Source organism: Crocodylus siamensis, chromosome 1, assembly GCF_052110815.1.
Source record: "Crocodylus siamensis isolate JL-2025a chromosome 1, ASM5211081v1, whole genome shotgun sequence".
Lineage (NCBI taxonomy): Eukaryota > Metazoa > Chordata > Crocodylia > Crocodylidae > Crocodylus > Crocodylus siamensis.
In genome coordinates, this window is record NC_143395.1 from 380,473,378 (window position 1) to 380,494,486 (window position 21,109).

General features: G+C 41.9%; 2 protein-coding genes across 6 annotated transcripts in view; one reads left to right on the plus strand and one right to left on the minus strand.

Annotated features, from left to right (window-relative positions):
* Nucleotides 1-588: 588 nt before the first annotated feature.
* On the minus strand, nt 589-20,841 carry POLR1D (RNA polymerase I and III subunit D). 4 transcript variants are annotated; one of them, XM_090028374.1, is made up of 3 exons: nt 20,821-20,841; nt 8,289-8,363; nt 589-1,981 (listed from the first exon to the last, which is right to left on the minus strand). In XM_090028374.1, the coding sequence occupies exons 2-3, from the start codon at nt 8,303-8,305 to the stop codon at nt 1,696-1,698; spliced, it is 303 nt and encodes a 100-aa protein (XP_089884500.1). In that variant the 5' UTR covers nt 8,306-8,363; nt 20,821-20,841; the 3' UTR covers nt 589-1,695. The 4 variants fall into 4 exon arrangements, with proteins under 4 accessions (XP_089884500.1, XP_089884492.1, XP_089884506.1 ...); XM_090028366.1 differs by lacking the exon at nt 20,821-20,841 and adding an exon at nt 20,623-20,740; XM_090028380.1 differs by lacking the exon at nt 20,821-20,841 and adding an exon at nt 20,623-20,693 and having other exon boundaries at nt 8,289-8,359.
* The window catches only part of LNX2 (ligand of numb-protein X 2), a 95,000-nt gene continuing 94,695 nt past the window's right edge, over nt 20,805-21,109 (plus strand). For both annotated transcript variants that reach the window (XM_090028343.1, XM_090028350.1), the window contains exon 1: nt 20,805-20,943. The gene's annotated coding sequence lies outside the window, so the exon portion shown is untranslated. The remainder of the gene's footprint in view (nt 20,944-21,109) is intronic.

The window sequence follows — 21,109 nt, forward strand, 5'->3', positions numbered from 1 at the left end:
GCTAGCTGTAGTGTTACTCAAATCCACAGCAAACAAAACAAATATGCACAAAGGAACTGATGCCTGGGACAATATTCCATAAGGTGAGTTGTGCTGCCTCCTAGGGCAAGGGCACATTTTATTGTTTGTATATCTGTAGCATTTAGGAGACCTAACCAGAGTTGGGTCTCATTCTTCTAGGCATCCTACAAACATAGAATGAGAGACAGTTTCTTCAAGATCTTATAGGCTAAAAAAAGAAGACAGACAGAAGTGACTGTCTGAAGTGCAGAACCACAGTTTAATATAATTTCCCCATCATAACATATGGTCCCCCTTTTCTAGGAGTTTAGCTACTAAAGCTAACATCCTTTTCTGCCATTGCTCACCACATTCTCTCTTCTTACCCCCCTCACCGCAAGCTTCACTTAGGGAAGAGACAGGATAAATAGTATTTATTTTTTTCTGAACTTTTTTTTTTCCTTCTTGAAACACCTCTGAACACATCTCAGAACCACTTGTCCCCTTCAGTGGTGCAGGATACTATGAATTCCCTGCCCCAAATGAAAATGCTAATTCTCACAAAGCTTCAAGAAATTCGATGAAACATTTTCATTTAAGACATTTCAGATTTATTCGCAACACACTTGAAAACTTAAAAAGCTAAACCATATGTTCAAATATTTATGTCCGAGACTATTAAAATCCTCAATGCTTTTCACAAAATAGGTCATCATAACACTGTCTGAACATACAGTAGGCTGGTGTAACTATTTATTGATACTCAACATCACAAGTGTTAGAAATTGTACCACTACAAAACTGTCACACAGGCTTTGAAAGTGGATGAACAACAACATTTTTTGAATAGTTCTTCTGTATTTCCTGTATTATTTATCTACTTGTAAAAGTCATACCACTGGATAGATACATGGTAATTTTAACTGCTGAGGTTTGTTTTCAAAGCACCGTGATATTATTTTATGCGAGCTACTTCCTCTGACAGGGGAAGCATAGGTAGAAACAATTATTGCATTTATGGCTTATTAGTACTAATGTTTGTTGTTATCTCTGATCAGTCTATGGAATGAACAGGAACACAAGAATAAATTCTATATTCCAGGTCATTTTCTTGTGGATTGTAAAGTCACTGCCGCCTATTTTAAGCTTGTTCTTAATAAAGTGTCAAAAGAAGGCATAAGTTCCCTCACTGCAGGGATACCAAGATCTCTCAAACTACAGAAACTGCATTTGGGGGTGATTGAGTGTTCCAACTTTTCCTTCTTTAGATCTGCTCTATCTTACAAAATGAACATAAATAAACCATGTTTCTTTATTGAGTTTAGCAACAAAATAATTTTGTCAACTTTACATGTATATAGGTATTTGCTTAAATTAATCTCCAATATGGTAAGCTGTCTAAAAGAATCATACAAAGCAGTGAGTCTTATCAACTTGTGCAATCCATTCAGAACAGTTCGAGAAAAAAAAAGGGGGGGAGGGAATTGTTTTACACTAGTCAAATGTTGTTCTTTACTTTCTCTTAAAGATCCCCAAAGAGAGTCTTATAAAACTACTCTCAGGTTATCTCTCACAAAAGCAACTGCCAGTTAGGAAATCTATGTTGAACAATATCTTTTTTTTGAGGACTGCCACATCTTCACAGCCCAAAGATTAATGATATTTTTAGCTTGTAACAGAACGGATTCACCTTTCTTATCGTTTGCTCGATCGCTTTTCGTACTTCTCCTTTGGGTGCCGGTGCGTGTGTCGGTGGCTGGAAGGAGAATAGCTGCCTCTTCTTCTAGCCTGAAAGCTGGGTTTGTAGGGATGAGTTATATGTTTCTTTGGTTTTTCTTCCTTCCTGCTTTTGCTTGGCTCAGGTTCTTTATCAACTTCCTTATGCTCACATTCTTGGTCTGGTTCTTTTTGGGAGGGTAATGTGTTCTTAATAGTATTAATGAGAAATCTTTTGTTTGTAGCAGCAAGAGGGCATTTCAACCTGAGAAAAAAATTGAAATGTAAGTGTAAGACAAGATGAAATACCCTGGCACTTACATAACAGTGTAAAAGGAAAACCCAAACTATTTTAAGAGGGACACAAGTTTATGATTTTGGCTTTCCTTGCATGCCACCTAGTGTAAACTCTGAGTACAGAAAAAGACATTCAGATGTTCCCATTCTCTTTTTGTCTTAGTCTCAAGATTAGAAACAAAACAGCTGTGTTATTTTAGTAGGGGGAAAAGCAGATTTGGAGTGGCCCATGTTGGAGTCCTCTATAACTACACAGATCATTTTAATAATTTACGCACTGACAAATTTCTAAATAGCTGATTCTTGAATAGTTATAAATATTCCATTTCTGTTGATAAAAGGCTGCATGATCTTGTTTCATTGTAGTTGGAGTTGTCCTTTATTTTTTAAAATGTTCAGCTCATTAAATAAACATTTTGCTTCAGGAACACTAAGTACTTATAGTAATAACACAGAAAGGCATTTTCCAACTTGCATTTAAATTTTTTATTCCTAGCCTACAAGATTTATTTTAAATCAAGAAGAGACTCATCCTTTTTTTTCACTTCCCTCATTCTTGTTTTCCTGGGTTTTCCCCTCTCCTGCTTTTTATGTAGCAATCTATATCATACTTTAGCACATAATCAGTTTTCTGGTAACCAAATATTTTATATTCATTTAATTTTTCCCACTAGGAATAAAATCTCAACAAATCTTTATTCCCTACCTGTGTTATGTATTAACAAAATAAATCCAAGACTTGTTTAGAATCTAATTTAGTCTTTTTTTTCTGTTTAGAGAGGAAATAACTTCTGGAGATTGTTTACCCTTGTGAGTGCACTGACATTTTTATTTGTTTGCATTGGGTTTATGTGTAGGTGGTCAACTTTCAAGGAATTTCTCTAAAAGGCAGAAGTGTTGATTCAGTAGGTGGAACTCTACCCTCCAAGTACTGAGTCAATGAATGACACAAGGTAATGCCAGAGACCAAATGGTGCTGGAGGCAGTGTCTTTTGCACAAATGTAAAAGCTACATCAGCTACTTCTGCAAAATTTTGACCATTAACCCCCAGCTTAGTAGGTGAATTTTAACCATGTAATTACACTGCTCGTTTGGCACCCTCCACTAGTTTTGGTTCATTATTCATTTATCCTAAAGAAATTTGCCCAATATTGCTAAACAGGTATCAAGCTGCAGCCCACTAGAGGCTGCCAAAATAATTTAAGCAGCACAGTTTTTTAGCAGTATCTTTTACTGGCCCAAACAAAACTTGCTTCTTGCATATTCCCTGGACCATCATGGCTGCTATTCAAATTATTTTATAGCTTTAGAGCATAAAAGAAACATGGGGCAGGAAGCTTCCTCCTGGACTACAGAGTCTAGTTCCCTGTGCTTGCAGTCAATCATTAATTCTAGGAATCTCTCAGATCACCATTTCAAACCCTCACTCACAATGACAATGAGCTCTTATTCATAAAAGCTTGTGCACCTCTGATTCAGTATGTCTATAAGATGCATCTCTATCCTGCCTTCCACCTGACTTCAGACTAACATGGTTAACTACCTTTTACAATGACAAGGCACAGTCCGTGACATATCAAGAAGACCCTAACATGCCATACGTAAAAGCAAGGAAGAAGAGAGCACTACCAATGTCCTGCCAGTGCAAAGATAGGGAAGGGGTTCATAAATCCATAGAAGTTAGGGACTGGAAGGGACCTCACAAGAACATTAGGTCCAGCACCCCTGCTCTTACGCAGGTTAATATATACTCAGGGGATCCTAGGAAAAGCTCCATACTTCATGCTGTCAAAAGGTAAAAAAAACCCTGCAGTCTGTGCCAGCTTGACCTAGAGAAAAATTTCTTTCTAACCCTAAATTTGGTGATCAGTGTAACCCTGACCAAATGAGCACGATCTTCTAGCCAAGAACCTCCGTGTTTTCTAAATGCTAGCAAGAACATAACTGTACCCACTGAAAACCACCCAACCTTGTGTCTCTATGTCCCAATACCTCAAAGAAACAGGAAATAAAAACCAGCAGCTAACAGCACTCACAAGGGGAAACAAATATTTCCTGGTTCCAACTGTAAGCATGGCCTGTAAGTCACAGGACTACCAGACACCTTCCATACAAAAAGACCTGTCTGAGCACTGGAACACATGACTCTTAAGCTAAAACTACCTGTCCTAGTAAAACATCCCTTCCAAAAACTTAGCTAGTTCTGTCTTAAATTAATTTGGGTTGCTTGCTCTACCAATTTGCTTGGGAGGACAATCTAAACTTTCAGCTGAAAAAATAACTGCCACAGATCTAGAGCAGATGATAGTATGTGATGACACACTGATTGGATTTGCAAGAGCTATGGACAATTACTCGTGTATTGAGCCTCAGAGGAATTTTGTTACTGTAGAAGGGTGCATCTCCTGCCAATAAGGCAGTCAGACCACCATGCTTATTTTAATGTGGGTTCTCAGAATAGCAAACTTTAAAATTTTAAAATTTTCTTAGAAAATTATGAGGGGCAAGAATCCCTTAGGATGATATCTTTTACAGGATCAACTGTCTCTTTTCAGGTTGTGAATTTTCCATTGTAAGCAATGGATTCTAGTATCTTTCATGTTATGGTCTAGTAGTATAAGAGTGATGTTGTAGCTGTGATGGTCTAGGAATAATACAAGGGAGATAATTTCTTCAGGGTGAGATCTTTTATTAGACTGACTGTGACCACAGTTGGTCCAGTAAGGTTCTTACCCTAAGAAATCCTTGCCTCTTGCATAATTTCTGGATCACCATGGCTACAAGATCACTCTTACACTATCCTTAGAAAAATAATTATTTTTGCATCCCTCTGCAGGTCAATTCCAGTCATTTAAGCAGCCTGCATTCAGATGAAATAGAAAAGAGTATAAAACCCCTAAACAGTGGTTCCATAAATGAAGACAGTGAGATTTACACATTTAATGCTAAGTGACTGAAAAGATGGGATTATCTGTTTTTCAATGAGATAGTGCTTTCATTTCAAAAGCCCTCAGTTAGGGAACATGTTGACAAATATGTTGTGGACATAAAATATGTTCAAACACATAATACAGCACTGTACGTTTTTGCTCTCAGTAATCCATGCTTCCGTCCTGACCCAACAGTTGAGAGGGTTGTACAAGTTTAACCAGCCTTCTTGGGTGCTTACAGACATGGGGAAAAACAAAACAAAACAGTGCTTTACTTTCAGCTTGGTGTGCACCCATGCTGAGTGCAGTGCATGCCCAGAAGAGGAATCGTATCAGTTTGACCCGGTTCACCCAGCTTCTATATAGCTCATGTGCTTCAATGTGGCTTTTTGGTCTATGGCAGCGTTTCTCAACCCGTGGGTCACAAGAATATATGAAAGGGCCACAAACAAACCTCAAAAATGGATCAAACTTTAAAAATGGATTCTCCTTTAAAGGAAAAACATGTGGGAAACCATGGCTTTTCCTCTGCAGGCTGTCAGAGTTCCAGCTTGCAGAGGGCTGCCTGGGGCCACCCATGCCTCACACATGCCACACACTTCCCTCCTGCCCCACACACTGGGAAGCTGGGGCCTTGGGGAGGGGAGCAGTAGGTTGGAAGTGAGGGGCACTGGGTCAGGACTAACCACTGATGTTTAAAAATGGGTCCTGGTACAAAAAAGGTTGAGAATCACTGGTTTATGGAACCCAAGCCCAGCTTTATTAAACTACTGGTGAGACGGACAAGTGCAAAGTCCTTTTCAATACTCCAAACTCCTGCTTCAAATAGTTTTATCATCTCCCTCAAAACAAGAACTTCTCACACCCTCTGAAACAGCACTGGGAGTTTAAAGTCAGTCTTCAGTCTTGAACAGTGACTGTTAAATAGCGTCTCATAACCTCATAAACTTAAAAAAAATTAAGGTTCGAAGATTTATATGAGAGGCGTCAAACTCGACCAACACCCTGTGTTCTTTGCAGCCTGGACTCAGATTATGGGTCTCTTCATAGGCCAGATCCAGACCTAGTGACAGAGCAAACAGTGGCAGCACAGAGGTTAACACAGTTGTTGCTCGCCTTCCACTGACAATACATATTCCCAATGGGGCTCTGTACCTGGAAATTCAGTGGCAGGTACCATCCCCACTTGCCCTGCCCTTGAATATCCAACCCCTCCAGGAGCCCCATGGGCTGAGTAAAATGGCTCCTCAGGGCAGATCCAGCCCATGGCTCATATTTTTGGCATCCCTGCTTTATACCATCAGGAGAAATAATTCTTACACAATAATTGGCTTATAGCACTAGACAATTCCAAAACACCAGATTTTTAAAGTCATGACTTTCTTGCTTAGAAACAGCTCTTTTTGCTCATTGTAAAGAGGCATTAAGTGCACTAATTAATTTTTTTCCTGCCTTGCTTCAGAGGAAAACAGAATAACCAAGCTGTATTCATAACTAGAGGAGCTGCGTAGCTCGGTGCAATGGGCAACTGACAATGGACTGGAAGGAGCTGGGCTTGATCCCAGGTGAGTGGTGGGCTTCCACTCACCATTTCCACTTTTAGCACGACCCTTGAAGCCTGCCCAGCCTCCTATCCAATGAGTACCAGGAGCTCCGCATGGATAAGGGTGGCTGGAGCGTGGTGTTGAATACATCCTCCTCCTCATGCCAAAGTTAAAGAGGCAGAGGAGCCCTGCTGCCAACAGGCCTCAATGGCCTGTAAATGGCAAACCTTTACATTTACTCACAACTAAACAATATGGCCTGATAGACTGAAGAAAAATATAGAACTAGTTCCAGGAATGCTACTAAAAGCTTTTAGCAAGATATGTGGCAAGTACAAACGCACAATGGTGCCATGAAGAATTTTCTCAAAGGCGGGAAATTTTAAAAACATTTCCTTAGGATAGATAAGTCTAATGAAGTCAATGCAAGTTTTGTTTGATGTTGGTAAGGTGGCATCAGAAAGTAAATTAATATTTCGTGCAGGATGGAGCACTTCACTGCTGACTACAAAACACTCCAGTGGAATGGAATTTTTAAATGTTTTCTTCCTTTCTAAAACACTTTAGGAAAGTACTTTAAAACATTGTTAAAGAACACTGAAGTCTCTAAGGCTCAAAGATACATCACTAAACGAAGTGCATCAGCTGAACCAGGAGTGTCCCAGGATGGCTGATCTGCTTCACTGGGCAAAATAGATATTGCCTGTTGTCCTGCAGGGCCAGGCCCTGTCAGTCCATGGCTTAAGGGCCCGATCCTGTGGGATAAAACTCAGAGCATCTCTCTGCAAACCCCAAGTCTCCCCATTTGGATAGTTGTGCCCAAAAATTCCAATTTAGGGCATGCCTCTGTAAACAGGGAAATGCAGGCGGGTGCTCCCATGGCTTCAGGGGCCTGATCCTTCACTTCCCTGGAATTCTCCTGTGGAGGAATTCCTGGGGCATGCAGGATCAGGTTCCTGAAGCCCTTGGAGCACCTGCCTGAGTCGCTGGAGAGAATGGGAAGCTCCAGGCTGCCCGTGCTCTCCTGCCTTACAATAAACTGACACCTACCACAAAACAGGAGCAAAGATTTACATTACTGTGTGGTGGCTACAAATTTAGGTATTTGTGGCATAACAAAAGGCATGGATGTTGATTTTCTTTTGCTTTGTGACACTATAAATATTTTTATGGTGGCACAAAGGCGACATATATTTGCAGCCAAAGTGCAGTATGCCTGAAGCGTAGGCTCTGGGGTGCACTAGGGAATGTGGATGATCACACACACCATGAGCCTGTTTTGCCAGCATATCCCTCCATGTTTACACCATACAGTCAATGTGGTTCAAAGATTTTTTTGTTAAATAATTGTGCATGCTCCCCAGAGTCAAAAATGAATACATTTTGTAAATCCACAAATAAGCTACCTTATACACAAAGATACATATGTATCCAAGTTTCTTGACTGAAATTTCATATATTGTCCATTTTGACAAAAACCTGTGCGTAAAACAAACAACACCAATTCTCCAGCTGGGAATATCATCAGTGCTTGGGGCAGAGCAATCTTCAGTCAAAACTTTAATTTCAGTTATGAAAACACATATTAAAGAAAAAATTTTGCACCTCATTAATGTATAAAATATGTTTTAATGTGATGCTATTAAATCAAACATTAGAAGTGAAAACTTTACCCTGTTCTATATATAATATTATCATTTAATTTGTTTACATGGGGTTTGGTGTCTGTTTTTTCCTTCCAACAATGCCGGTATTTAAAAGGTAAAATAGGCTTTGTATTTTGTTTGCATCATAACTTACCAACCCATAGCTCCCATTGTTTCAGCTCTAGTTCTCCCCCGTTTTGCCTCTTTAAGAAGCTCTTCTACTGCCTTCCTAGACATGAAAAGAGAAAAATATATTAAACTCAAACATTAAGATACAAAACAGAACACCTGGAAATTTAGAAAAGTTGGTTCACCTGATAAGTACCAAAACCAATCATTTGTTTAACCAAGCACTTCACATGGAGTATTAGCTATTGAATGTATTATGACATTTGGACTATTGTCATAGTCTTAATTTCTACCTAGTAAGATGGGGGAGAAAAGAAAGCATGAAGATGAGCAGCTGTACAAAACGTATATTTTACATCATTCCTATTAAAAGCCACCAGTCATTAAAGAAACTTAAGCACATTTATTTAAAATTCTTAGTTCAACTTTCAGAGTAAACAGCAAGGTTGCTGTTCTAGAACATTAAACTGAAAAGTACAGTTCCCATTTCCAGTTATACAGAGCACCATATTTACATGGATCACTGTGTGTTGGTCCTTCAGTATCTTAGGGTGCTTTTGTTTCTTGCTTCCCCCTCTCTCTGTGGCTGCAGGGAGTTCGTCTGGCACCCCAAATTCTACTGCCCCAGGGAGCTGGAACTGGTTATAGACCAAAAGAACAGCACAGGACTCCATCTCCTGGGCCTTCCTGCTGTGCAAAAAAGAGCTATTCCCATCATGTCAGCATCTCTGGTGTTATCTACAAGTCAGGCTGGAGGAAGGGCACTGAGCAGGAACCTGTAGGTAGTTGAAGTTGTGCCTGGATCCCTTAAAAGTTGGGTACTGGGTTTTACAAGTGGCAAAGGGGAGACTCTACAGCACTTCTCCAGAAGTAGAGGCAACATCAGACTCCTACAGGGTAGAAATATGGCCAGAAGTTCCATGTGTACATGGTACAGAGACTGGCTGCTGTAAGTTGTCTGTAACATAGTCGTAGAGGTATCCCTCAATATGACAAACTTAAAAAGAGGTATGCACCCAAGAAAGGAGAAGGGAGTCCCTGTAGGTGCCCCTCCTGAAGTGAAGCCAAAGTCAGAGCTTTAACCTATCACTGACCTCCTGCAGGTTGATGAGGCAGGTGGATGATCATGCCAACAACAACTGGATAGTCAGGCACACCTCCTGCACTGGCTCTCCCACTGTGGACATGCCTAGACCAGACTCACTGGTGAGCTGGAGATAATATGAACAAAGTCTTGGCTGCATCTGTATCTGTCCATGGTGCTGCACACCAGCCCTCACAGGAACTGAATGAGCTCTCAAAAGTGGCAGACTCTGACTGTGCTGGAAGGAGTATGGCATAGGACCTGTCAACACTAGTTTTAAAAAAATTCTAGGTCTTCTCTGCATACATTTCCCATAATTCCTCATTCCAGATGACTTCACTAACTAGTCCCCTTAGTTTGTCAAAATGAAAAAAAGTTGGAAACCGCTGCTCTAGCACTTCTGCCTTTTTGCTACTAGTAGTTAAACTGCATCAACTGTAGTGCAACAGCAGAAGAAAAAACTCACTGATACAACTGTGACCTGTTGTGTCTCCAAATTACTGTTTGATTTAGATATATAGGTTCTAGAACAAGAGTGACCAGGCTAAGAATAAACTATTTAAGGATTTCTCACATCAGAGCTCTGTCCTTGTTCTGCAAGCAAGATTAGTATGTGGAAGTTATCAATTATAATTTATGTCATTTCAAATTAGATGTGCTATTATTAAGTCAAGATAACTTTAGTTCAGTTCATTTTAGTCATAGGTTACAAGGTAATTGTTCCCATTAGTAGGAAAATAATAGATGGGTGATACAAGCCACTCTCTACTCTTCTATTATAGATTAGTCAAGTACAATGCTTTTCAAACTTTTGGGTGAATTTTGGATACACTCTTTCTAAGTCTGTCATACCTATATATCGCTGATTATGTTACAGACAGTAAATATGTCACTATAAAACTCAGCTGCAATCACTGCAACAACCTAAGAGCTCTTCATGTTTTCCTTTTTTCTTCCCTTTCCTCAATATATATTTTCCCCCACCCTTTTCTAGTACTTCCTCTCATGTATCCTAGCTATATGCATACTCCAGTCTGAAAACCATCAATCTAGTATAAGCTTAACAAGTTTGCTCCTTACAGAGGACTGCTTTACTATTCTAGGGTGTAAGCCAGTTATGTTCAGGGAGGGTGTGGGTGTGTCTGCAGGGGATGGATAGGTGTGGAGGGTGTGGGAGCATGTGTGTGTGGATACGTGGAATGTGGGTGGGTATGGGCTTTATGGCAGGCTGTGTATGGGGTGGGGGAGGGTGGCTGGTGTGTGTGAGGGAGTATGGGTGTATGTGTATGGCAGTACAAGGTGGGGTGTGGGTGCATATGTATGGTGGGGTGTGTGGGGTTCACCCTCCCCCTCACTCCACATACCCACAAACCTATAACCACCTCCCTAACAACATACAAGAATAAGACTTCATTTTAAGCTATTATATATAAAAACCTCTAAGTACACTACACAAACATATGTAAATCAGGACAAAAATATTTTTTTGAAATCAAATTAATGAATATTGTAGATGTTCAATTTTTAGAATATACTTCAACCCCTTGCTGAAAGGAGTACTTCCAGGGGCAAGAGGAGGAACTTCTCATGGCAGAGATTAGGGGGTGGGACTTCCAGTTACAAAATAGCACCAAGAGGGTGAGGCACCTGTCAAGGGGCAGGACTACCATGCAGCCCTTGGCAGCTTGCCAAAACTCAGTAAGTGACCCTCCACCTGAAATAACTTGTTTGCTCCTGTGCTAGTCAGTCCTAATGCCACATTTGCACAGCAGGATGCACAATTTTGGGATCAGGGTTTGGATGCCAACTGCACCCTTAGGATCTTGGGCTCCCCCTGCACTAGCAAGTTGAAAGCTGGGTCAGCTGCTTGTCCACCCCAGCTGTGGGACACAAAGCATCAAGCCCTGGGATGTCAGCAAAACGTGCGATCAACCCAGCTTTTTTAAGGTCCCAGTGTTCCAGGATCCTGCAATTAGGAGGAGTTTCCCCAACCGAGAGTCCCTGTGGCTGGAATGTCAACTGCTTTGCTCTTTAGCTCCCATGGGAGCTGCCAAGTCAGTCAAGCACTATGTTAGGTATTAGGGAGCCTCACAGCTCTCCACAACACAACATCTTGGCCTAACTGATGCGCCTGCTAACATGGAACAGTTGCCCTGCCATGCAACTACCATTAAGCTGCATGGCAGGGCTACCCTGACACAGATTCAATTTAAGATGTAATGAAAACCAGCCACAAAAATATTACATTTTGTAGAATATTTTTGTGGCTGGTTTCCTGTTTTCTTATGCTATTAAGTCCTTGAATGTGTGGTAGGGTTACCATTTACAGCAAGATTAGCAGGTTCATCATGTCTTAAATGTAATGTCTGCCAGGGGCCTCAGGGTCCTACAGTAAGTCTTTACTATTTCCCTTTAGACTATTTATTAAAAAAAAAAATTGTTCCTCTGTAGATTTTTATCTGCTAAGCTCATCTTCCTTTTCTCAGTTTGTTTTATCAACGTACATAACCTTTGCTCTCTATACCCAGGATACCTAGTTTACTTGGTTTTTTTAGTGATAGAAAAAGTTGGATTTGCTGCTAAACAGAGTCTGTTAGAATAAATTCCATTAATCAGTTACGTCCTGGTTTAAAGAGCACCAAGAAAGTTTATTTTCCTTAAGATTCAGGATTTTACCATGCCCTCAGATATAGCAATCACTGAACCATTTCATCACAGACTAATTTCCACCAAGCAATGTTCTCATAGATTTCATAAACATTAGGGCTGGAAGGGACCTTGTAAGATCACTGGGCCCAGCCCCCTGCCCAAGGGACAGGAAGTCAGCTAGGGTCAAAGAATCCCAGCAAGATAAGCATCCAAATGTTTCTTAGAAGTGTCCAGAGTAGGTGCTTGGCACCACTGCTGAGGGGAGTCTGTTCCAGGCGCTGGGGGCTCAGACAGTAAAGAAGTTTTCCCTTATGTCCAGCCTAAAACGGTCTTGCAGGAGTTCGTGACCGTTGGACCTTGTTATCACTTGGGGTGCTCTGGTGAACAGGCATTTCCCCAAATCCTGATGCACACCCCACATGTACTTATAGGCTAATAAGGTCTTCAGATTCAGTCACTAGTATTTAATTTTTTAATCACTGTGTTCTCCCGGACTGGACAGTAACTAAGGAAAACAATTCCTACCACAAAGCTTATTGTGATATATGTCAGACTGGTAACCTGCCAGACAAAAGGTTCATTTTTCAGGCTTAGGTTGCATGCAGAACCACAGACTCCGAGAAACGTTGGAATGGAAGGGACTTCAGGAAGTCATCTAGTCTAGCCCCATGCTCAAGGCAGGATCATCCCTTTCTAAACTATCCAAATACTTGTCTATCCCAGTGGTGCTCAACCTTCCAGCCCTGCAAACCAGAGGAGTGATAGAGTGCCAGATCCAGTGTAGGCTCAGGGTTCAGCCCTTCAAGCCAGTAGCTATTGAGCATGGGATTTATGGATACAGCCTCTGAATTAGAACTTCCTTGACCTTAAATGCTGGAGGCTGCAATGAGAGAGGAACAGTGAGGAAAAAAATCTTGTCATACCCTGTTCACCCTCCCTTTCATTGTCCACTCTCTGCCCCCATTACACAGGCCTTTCGATAGACCAAAGCCCACCAAATAGAGCTATACGCCCCCCCCGATTGGGGAGGGAGGCTAAGGATTTATCACTGGTTGTTTGGGACAAATAAAAAATAAATTAAAGACAGGAATGAAGATCAAAGATTCAAAACAAGTGCAACAAGGAGGGCCCCTGTGTGACAGGATACTAGGCAAGATGGGCCAATGCTCTGACCCAGTAAATGGCAATTTTTATGCCTTCTGCAAGCCGCAACAATTAACACTGCTACTGCTCTGCCACTGGCAATCTTCCAGACTTGTGAGGTGTGGGGTGCTCCTTCCTCGCCCCTTCACGTTATGTGGAAACTCTAAAATACATGACATCAGAACATTCTCGTTTGTATCTATAAGTCATACTGGCCGCCTCTACACGAGACACTGCCTGCACAGTAAGCCACAAGTACTGCACAGTAGCGTCACATGTCAGGAAGCCTGATGTGACACTACTGTGCATTAGTCAGCGTCACAAAAGAGCCGTTTCTTGGCACAACCGCACAGTAACTCTGGCTACCGTGCAATCATTTAGCACTTTGTTTATACAAGTACTAAATGACTGTGCAGTAACAACTGCACAGTCAGCATCTTGTGTAGATGCAGCCACTGTAAATCAGATTGATTTGACACCTATCCCAAAAGTTTGTTATAAGTAGGGATTCTTCTTTCTCATTCTCGCATCTCACCACATCCTTGTATCCTTTTGTAATATATCAATCTGTATTGCACACCTTTAAAAAGCTGTCCTAATTTGCAAGATTAGGAAAAACCAATTGCACAAGAGTGGCATAAAAACAAAGAGAAAACACTTAGGAATTTCTGCTTATTGTTTTTCCACACACTGAACATATTCTCCCTAAACAAATCAGACAAAAGCTTTACAAATATGCAAACAAGGTTTTTACATGCGTTTTTAAAAGACACTTGGGACTTAGCACTCTTAGCTGTCTTTGCTTTTATGCTTGGGTACAAAACAAGATCTCTTGAAACTGCTAAATTCAAGGATTGGAAGAGCAACACCAGAATATGAGAAAAAGGAACTGGCTAGAGTATAACAGTCAAGACCTCTACACAAAAGGGCCAAAGCACATATAATTAGCAGATCTGATGCCCAATTCAGTCTCAAAGGAAAACCACACTGAGTCAACCACACAGTAGTTCTGGTGTCACTTACACCTTGAGTAGCAAGTGGCTTTCCAAATCTGCTGTGGCCATGCTTCAGAACAAGCAGAGAATACCATCCCCCCCCCGCAACAAAAAAACAACCCCCCGACCCTCCCCCCGCCAAAAAAAAAAACCCAAACCCCTGCAATGAAAGCAAGTAACAAGAAAACATTATTATCTTTACAAGAAAGAATAGTTTGGAGTCTAATTATATTTGTGAAAAACTAAATTTTGGCTCTGTATTCTTCATTACCATCAAGCAAATGTATCAGGTAAAGAACCTCTCATACTTTCATTTATATGATGCAAAATAGATTGCTAAAAGCATGTTGATGCTATGAAGTTTTGCTATCAAGCAAAACTTCCTAAAATATTTAGCTTGCTACACAAAAAAAAATCAGTCTGAATGTTTGTGTTTGGCAAACTGTTAAGCAACTGGAAACTGGGAAGGGAGGCAATTAGGTTATTAATTACAGGTGTTGCTGCTAGCTCTATAATAGCACCTTTCATCAGAGAGGGTCTTAAAGTGAATTAAGTGGATACCCACCACATAGGAATTGTTCCATGGCTACAATGCAGCTGGACAGGGTGAAATGCCCTAGTCAGATTTTTACAAAAACAAACAAACAAGCAAGCAAACAAAAAAAACAATGAGCGCAGTATCCTGCACAATGAGATGTTTCATCCAGGAACAAAGGAACAATGACCAGATATGATCAGAACAATTGGTCTGTCTTCTGAAAAACTCTGCTGCTGAGATAGTATGTTCCCCAGCATCAACTGTAGCATTAGCTTGATATCTGCAGAAATATTTTCATTATTGGATCACCCAAACCACTTCCCACCGGCACTCTAGGTGAATTCAAATACTGACCAAGGTCTAGCCTGTATTTTTTAACCATAGCAGAACTCAAGATGATAGGGCTATAGATTCTATGCTACATGAGGGCAACTGGAAATGAAGATAGTTGTTTTGAACACATCCAAGAATTCTGACATCTGATTTGAAAATCTGGCCATGTACTGAGTAGTCTTAAAACTGTCAGTTCTGGATTCAGCAGGAAAAATAGATATCTGAGAATCAAAAATATTAACAAGAAAAATCAGGATATAATATGAAATCAAAAACATTCTTATGGAAACTGATGGAAACAAATGTAAAAAAATGGAGCCTGAATCAGGATTAAAAAAACCCAAACCCATGCACAACACCACACAAGAATCTTATGGAAGTAAAGTAGGGTTGGAGTGATGCTGCAGTTGCAATAGTTCAGGAAATATGAGAGGCAAGGATATTTTGTTGTTATCTTTTACTGGCCCACTACATAGCTGTTCCAGTACAACATAATACCAAGAATCCTTGCCTTTTCTTGGATTATGATTTCTATCATGTCTGAATAGCCATAGTCAGAGTTTGGGGGCTGTGATAAACAACCCCCATCTTAAAAGAATGTTAAAAAAAAATTGAATACTAAATTCCACCTGCAGCCTGATTAATAGGGACTTCACACCTATGGCCATGCTCAAATTCTGACCTTCCAAATATTCTTCATCTCTATATAAGGCGACTTGGTATATAACATTGGCAAGGTTACCTACAGAGTGATCCTGTGATTTCTAGGCCAATATTAAGGGCTTTTTCCCCATTGGTTTTAATGACTAAAACTATGCTTCTACTCTAACATATGATTTTTATACCTTAAAGAATTATTATTTAAAATTAAACATGTACATTGCAAGTTAGACACTATTCTCAAAACTTCATCCTATTCCTTTACAATCAAATAAAGTGTTTATTGCAGATAAGGGCCTTAATTTGTTAGGACACCAAGCAATTTCCCAATAGAGGAATCTCCAAATTAGGCTTGGAAGACCATCCTAATAAGTGATAGTATTCCCAGAAGATCATATATTTGCTGTTGTGTTATAATAAGACCCAATGCAAGATCTTAAGTCCAGGTGATTTTTACTTTATTTTATTTTTTTTAGAATTCAATTTTTTATGCTAGGGACAAAACTGGTGGTAAAGGGGGTGAAGAGTAGGGTATGGTAAAGAACAAGTATAGAAGAGTGTAAGATAGCTGTCCTGCTACGTTACTCAGAAATGGCACCTCATATTATTTGCTTTATAACCATCCACTCAAGATCCCTTGGAACATAACTTAAACTTGCATTACTCATCGGGGTAGGCAATTATTTTGGGCAAATGGCCACTTACTGAGTTTTGGCAAACCACCGAGGGCCACAGCCAGGGGCAGATAAATATTAATTTTCTAATTTTTTTAGGGGACCTACGGGCCAGATAGAATGGCCTGGCAGGCCGCATCCAGCCCACCAGACCATTCTGCCCACCTCTGTATTACATTATATTTGAATTTGGGCTAGTATCTTAACAAGGTAGTGAAAGGTTTCAGATTTATATTCTTGATTTTCTCCTATGCAATTAACAGCCAAATGTTCATGGAGAAATGCCAGGCTGTAATTTTCAGCAAAAAAGATTTACCGGGGGAAAAGGATAGGGAAATTCACCCGATCTTTGCTACAGATAGTGGCAGAGGTGAATGGGAAATCTGAGTTAGTTACTACCTGGGGCACCGACTGTTGTATTTCCAGCTTTTATTGCTTTAAATTGTGCACAATAGTCTCATAACAAGAAGTGCACAATTCAGCATCCAGCTTTAGTGGTGACAGTGGAACTTTAATTTATGTTAAAATGAGCAAAATAATGAGACCAACTGAGAATCAGACAAAACAACAGGAAAATAAGAAAAGATAAAACCTGGCACAATAGAACAGAACAGAACAGAACAAGCAGAATGTAGAAAACTATCCTTAGGTGACCACAGCAGCGACACTATTTCAACTGAATTTGCTTGAATGAGATCACAACCAGAAAATTGGAACAATTAAGTTTTCTCATTAAAACACCAGACTGAAAACTTAACTGCCTGTGGACAAACAATCAGAACTCTTTGCTACCTCCCTTCCTTCTCCTCACATTGAGATTTCCAGTTTCCCAACAGGATTCATCATTTACCCTAGACCCAAGAGAAGTGCATATCACAGACTTAAATTCATATTTATAGATATTGAAGAAACACATGATTAATTCATTTTAGAAATTTGTGCCATTGGACTCTAAGCCACCTGGCTTCAAAGGTTGAAAGTATTTTAAATATTTTCTAAATATTCCTAGAACAGCTTTTCTATAACATATGTGGTATACAAAACAGAATTCAAGATGATGCAACTTGTACCCACTACTGCTAAACAGTACCGCCACCCCAAACTCAGACTATTAAGGTTTTTATATCACCATAATGTATTTTTTATCCATATGTACAGTTTGACATTTCAAACCTATTTTTTTCAAAATCAAGAGAGAGAAAAGTCTTACTGAAGAACTATAAAGCTCAATGGATCAATAAATTCTCTTCGTTGCTTAACATCTTGGAGCTAGCGCCACAACTCTATTAACTTTCTCCCACCTATATTACTGTATCTATTGGAGGTAGACAGTAGGAGCAACAAGTTATTTTCTATAATGGAATCATGAAGGCAGGTCCTTCAAGTGCAAGTTGCACTCACGGGGCAGTGAAGGAAGCCTGCATTGCCCCGACCCATGCTGTAATTGTTTTATGATTGTTAATAGGAATATCACTAGAGTGTCATCTCAGATATGATTCTGTCATACTCTGCATAGCTGTAATGTTGATAACTTGCTGTAAACTATATAGTCTTTCTTCCCAGGCAATCTCACAATAAAGAGTGTAATGCCAACAAGATTCACCAAGGAGGTAAGCACATGAAGGCGGTTTCCAAACCAAAAAGTAAGAGACCTATTATGACTGGACAGTCAAATAAATGAACATACATTTATATTCAATGCAGTCTCTTGGAAATGCCATAATACAACATGCAAAGCAGAATGAATATCTCATCCCAACCAAATGCAGAATAGCAGTCACTTTATTCTCTGATGAAATGACTGCAGTCAATTTTGCCACAACACAATGACAGGGTGACATTAACTATCTATCTGTCACTAAGCACATCCATCAATAAAAAGGCAGAGTATTAGGCTTTTTTTTATTTGAACTAAAAAACCCAAAGCTTATTTTCAATCTGCATTATGATCAATCTAGATTTCCAAAGCTTGACTAGAACTGCTATCAGTATGCATCACTAGTATTTTACAGTGAACAGAGAAGATATCCTTTCCCTGTTTTTCTTCATTCTGTATGGAGGTTTGATTTTTATTTATCCACTGTACAGGAGTACATTTCCTCAATGGACTAAAAATCCATTTCTACACTGTATTCTTAATGCACAGATGTTTCTTCATAGACACCTCAAGAATAATATTGTGAAGACTAGTCTCCTGCACATACCTCTCTCACCTTTGGCGGTTGTGTTATTTTGCTAGATCACAGAGAGGTACCTGTATTTAGACATGTTAATGTTAAGTCAGGTAGATGGCAGAGTAGAGCTAATTACATCAGATGCATAAGCTTTCATAAGATTGAGCATACTTCATTAGGTGCTGTGAAAAGACATGCACACAGCAGTCTATGTAAAATAGAGAGAGTGATATGAATACAAAAGGCAGAGTAGATTTGTACCTTATAGACTACAACAGTTAGTCGATAGAGTGCAAATCTACCTTGTCTTCTGCCTGACTTCAAACTAACATGGCTAATTACCTCACTGAATACAAGATAGAGGATGGATGGAGGGAAGCGGGGGTAGATAACAGCTAGGGACCTACTCAGTTTGTAGCAGCTGTTCCCTGATTTTGCAGTTTGAGTGCAGGCCAGGCGCCATTTTTGCAGTGCTGCCTTCTACCCTGCACTCCTCTGATTGGCTAAGGGGCCCTGGAAGTCCTCTTGTTCCTGAAAATTGACAGATGGCAATCTGCTAATCTCCAGGAGCAGCAGGACTTCCAGGGCCCCCTCAGTCAATCAGAGGCATGTGGGGGGCAGCAGCCACTGCACTCCACTGTAATCCCCCTGCCCTCCCCTTCAGGACGCCAGGGCTTCCTGTCCTTTTTTGGTTTTGCCAGAAAACCAGCTGCCCTCCCCTCCACCGACTTGCTGCTGATTTTGTACCTTTTCTCAGTCCCTATGCTTTTTCATGGGGACCAACTGAATTTGCAGTTGCCTTGAAAATCCCGAATTCAATAGCTGCCTAATTGTAGCCAAGCCAGGGAATCACAATTCCCTATGGGGAGTGAAACAGGCGGAGTGAAACAGCCCTCCAGGTAACACAGGTCACTTCTACGGTCAAGTTCAGAATTAAGCAATATCTTTTTCTCATTAAAAACCTGAAAGCCATCTCCAATACACTGCTCTCCAGAATGCAGCAGGAAAGATAACAGGTGGACTGCCTACAGTGAACTCACTTTTAGGGTCAAGACACCTGAAGCAGCACCTCTCAACCTTTTTAGATGCAAAGAACCTCTCAGAAAATGCCAATGCTTATGTTTGCATTCTTTTTTTGACTACAAAAAATAACAGAGCAATTTTTCTACTGAAAAGACCAAGACAGGGCAGAACATTTCCTTTCACTGTGGACAGCTGGATAAAAACATCAGCTTGATGCCGTCAAGACAGACAAAATGCGAGGGATTATTAAGAAGGGAACTGTAAACAAAACAGAAAATGTCCTTATGCTGCTTTATAAATCCATGGTGCATCTGCACCTTGAATGCAGTGCCCAGTTCTGGTTTTCACACTTAAAAACAGAGGCAGAAGTAGAGATGGCCCAGAGAAGGGCAATAAAGATGGTGTCTGGAGAGGCTTTCCCAAGGGGAGAGACTACAGAGCCTAGGCCTATTCAGTTTAGAAGAGATGGTTGTGCCAGGGGGCATGAGAAGGCTTTACAGAACAGTAAACAGTGAACAGACAGTACCAGGGGCTGATCATCGACTTTCCTGAGACAGGAATTAGACATTCACAAAATGAAGCTAGCAGGTCATGAACTTAAAACTAAACCAAGTTTCTTTTCACACAGCAAGTCATGCAAGCAGGAACCTGCTGCCCCCACACGGAGGGGAAGCCGAGGGTCCAGCCGCATTCACAAAAGGGCTGGACAAATTGTGGGAGGAAAGCAAAGGGCACCAGGACCAGGGAGTGCGGGGCACAGCAGGGCCTAGCCCAGAGCCTGCAAGGGCGACAGGAGCAACCCCGGGCAGACGCGGCCCGCACTCTCCTGAGGGAACCTCCGCCTCCCCTCGTGCCCTCCCCGCCCGGCCGGGCCCGCGCCTAGCAGGCTTCGCTGGTCTGCGGAAGACACAAACAGACAGGAGGCCTAACTGGCTCCGGCCTCGCCAGGCGGCACAGGCCGCGGAGCCGCCGGCCCCGAGCTGCGGCAAGCCCCTACGTCCGCGGCGGGCCACACGGGGAAGGAGAAGAAGGGGACCCGCGCCAGCAGGAGCAAGGCCCGCGCCCGCCCCCTGCACCGTCTCCCACCGCTCCAGCTCCGGGTCCTCATCCATGGCGGCCCTTCCCCCCTCTGGCAGTTGCGGTAGCGCGCGAGGCCGGCCGGGGAAGGGGCGGGGCAGGGCCTGGCCACGCCCCCTTCCGCGACCGGCCTCGCCCCCTTCCCGCGGGCGGGGCGATGCTGCCACGTGCGCCGGTGGGGGCGGGGCCCGCCTGTCCCCGCCCTACCTGGGGTTCGCTAGTATTCGGGGTTCGGCGGCGGCTCCTCCTTCCCCACGCCCCAGGGCCGGGGCGGTCGCGCGGTGTTGGACGGCTGCCCCTGGGGTCGGGGCGGACGAGCCATCTGCGGCGGTGAGTAACTTCCCGGCTCGGCTCGGCTCGGCTCGGCTCGGGGCTGGGGCGCCTCCCTCCGCCCGGCCCCCAGCAAGGGCATCGCTCCGGCCCGCGCGCGGAGGCCGGGGCCGCCGCAGCCCGCCCCCTGCCCCGAGGAGCCGCCGGAGGGACCGCGGGCGCTGCA

Excerpts from the sequence above, each read along its gene's own strand:
- POLR1D (XM_090028366.1), bottom strand. The coding sequence starts at position 20,648 with ATGGATGAGGACCCGGAGCTGGAGCG. Across the intron at positions 8,364-20,622 it reads GAGGACCCGGAGCTGGAGCG|GAAGGCAGTAGAAGAGCTTC; the intron begins GTGGGAGACGGT and ends TTTCATGTCTAG. Across the intron at positions 1,982-8,288 it reads ACAATGGGAGCTATGGGTTG|GTTGAAATGCCCTCTTGCTG; the intron begins GTAAGTTATGAT and ends TTTTTTTCTCAG.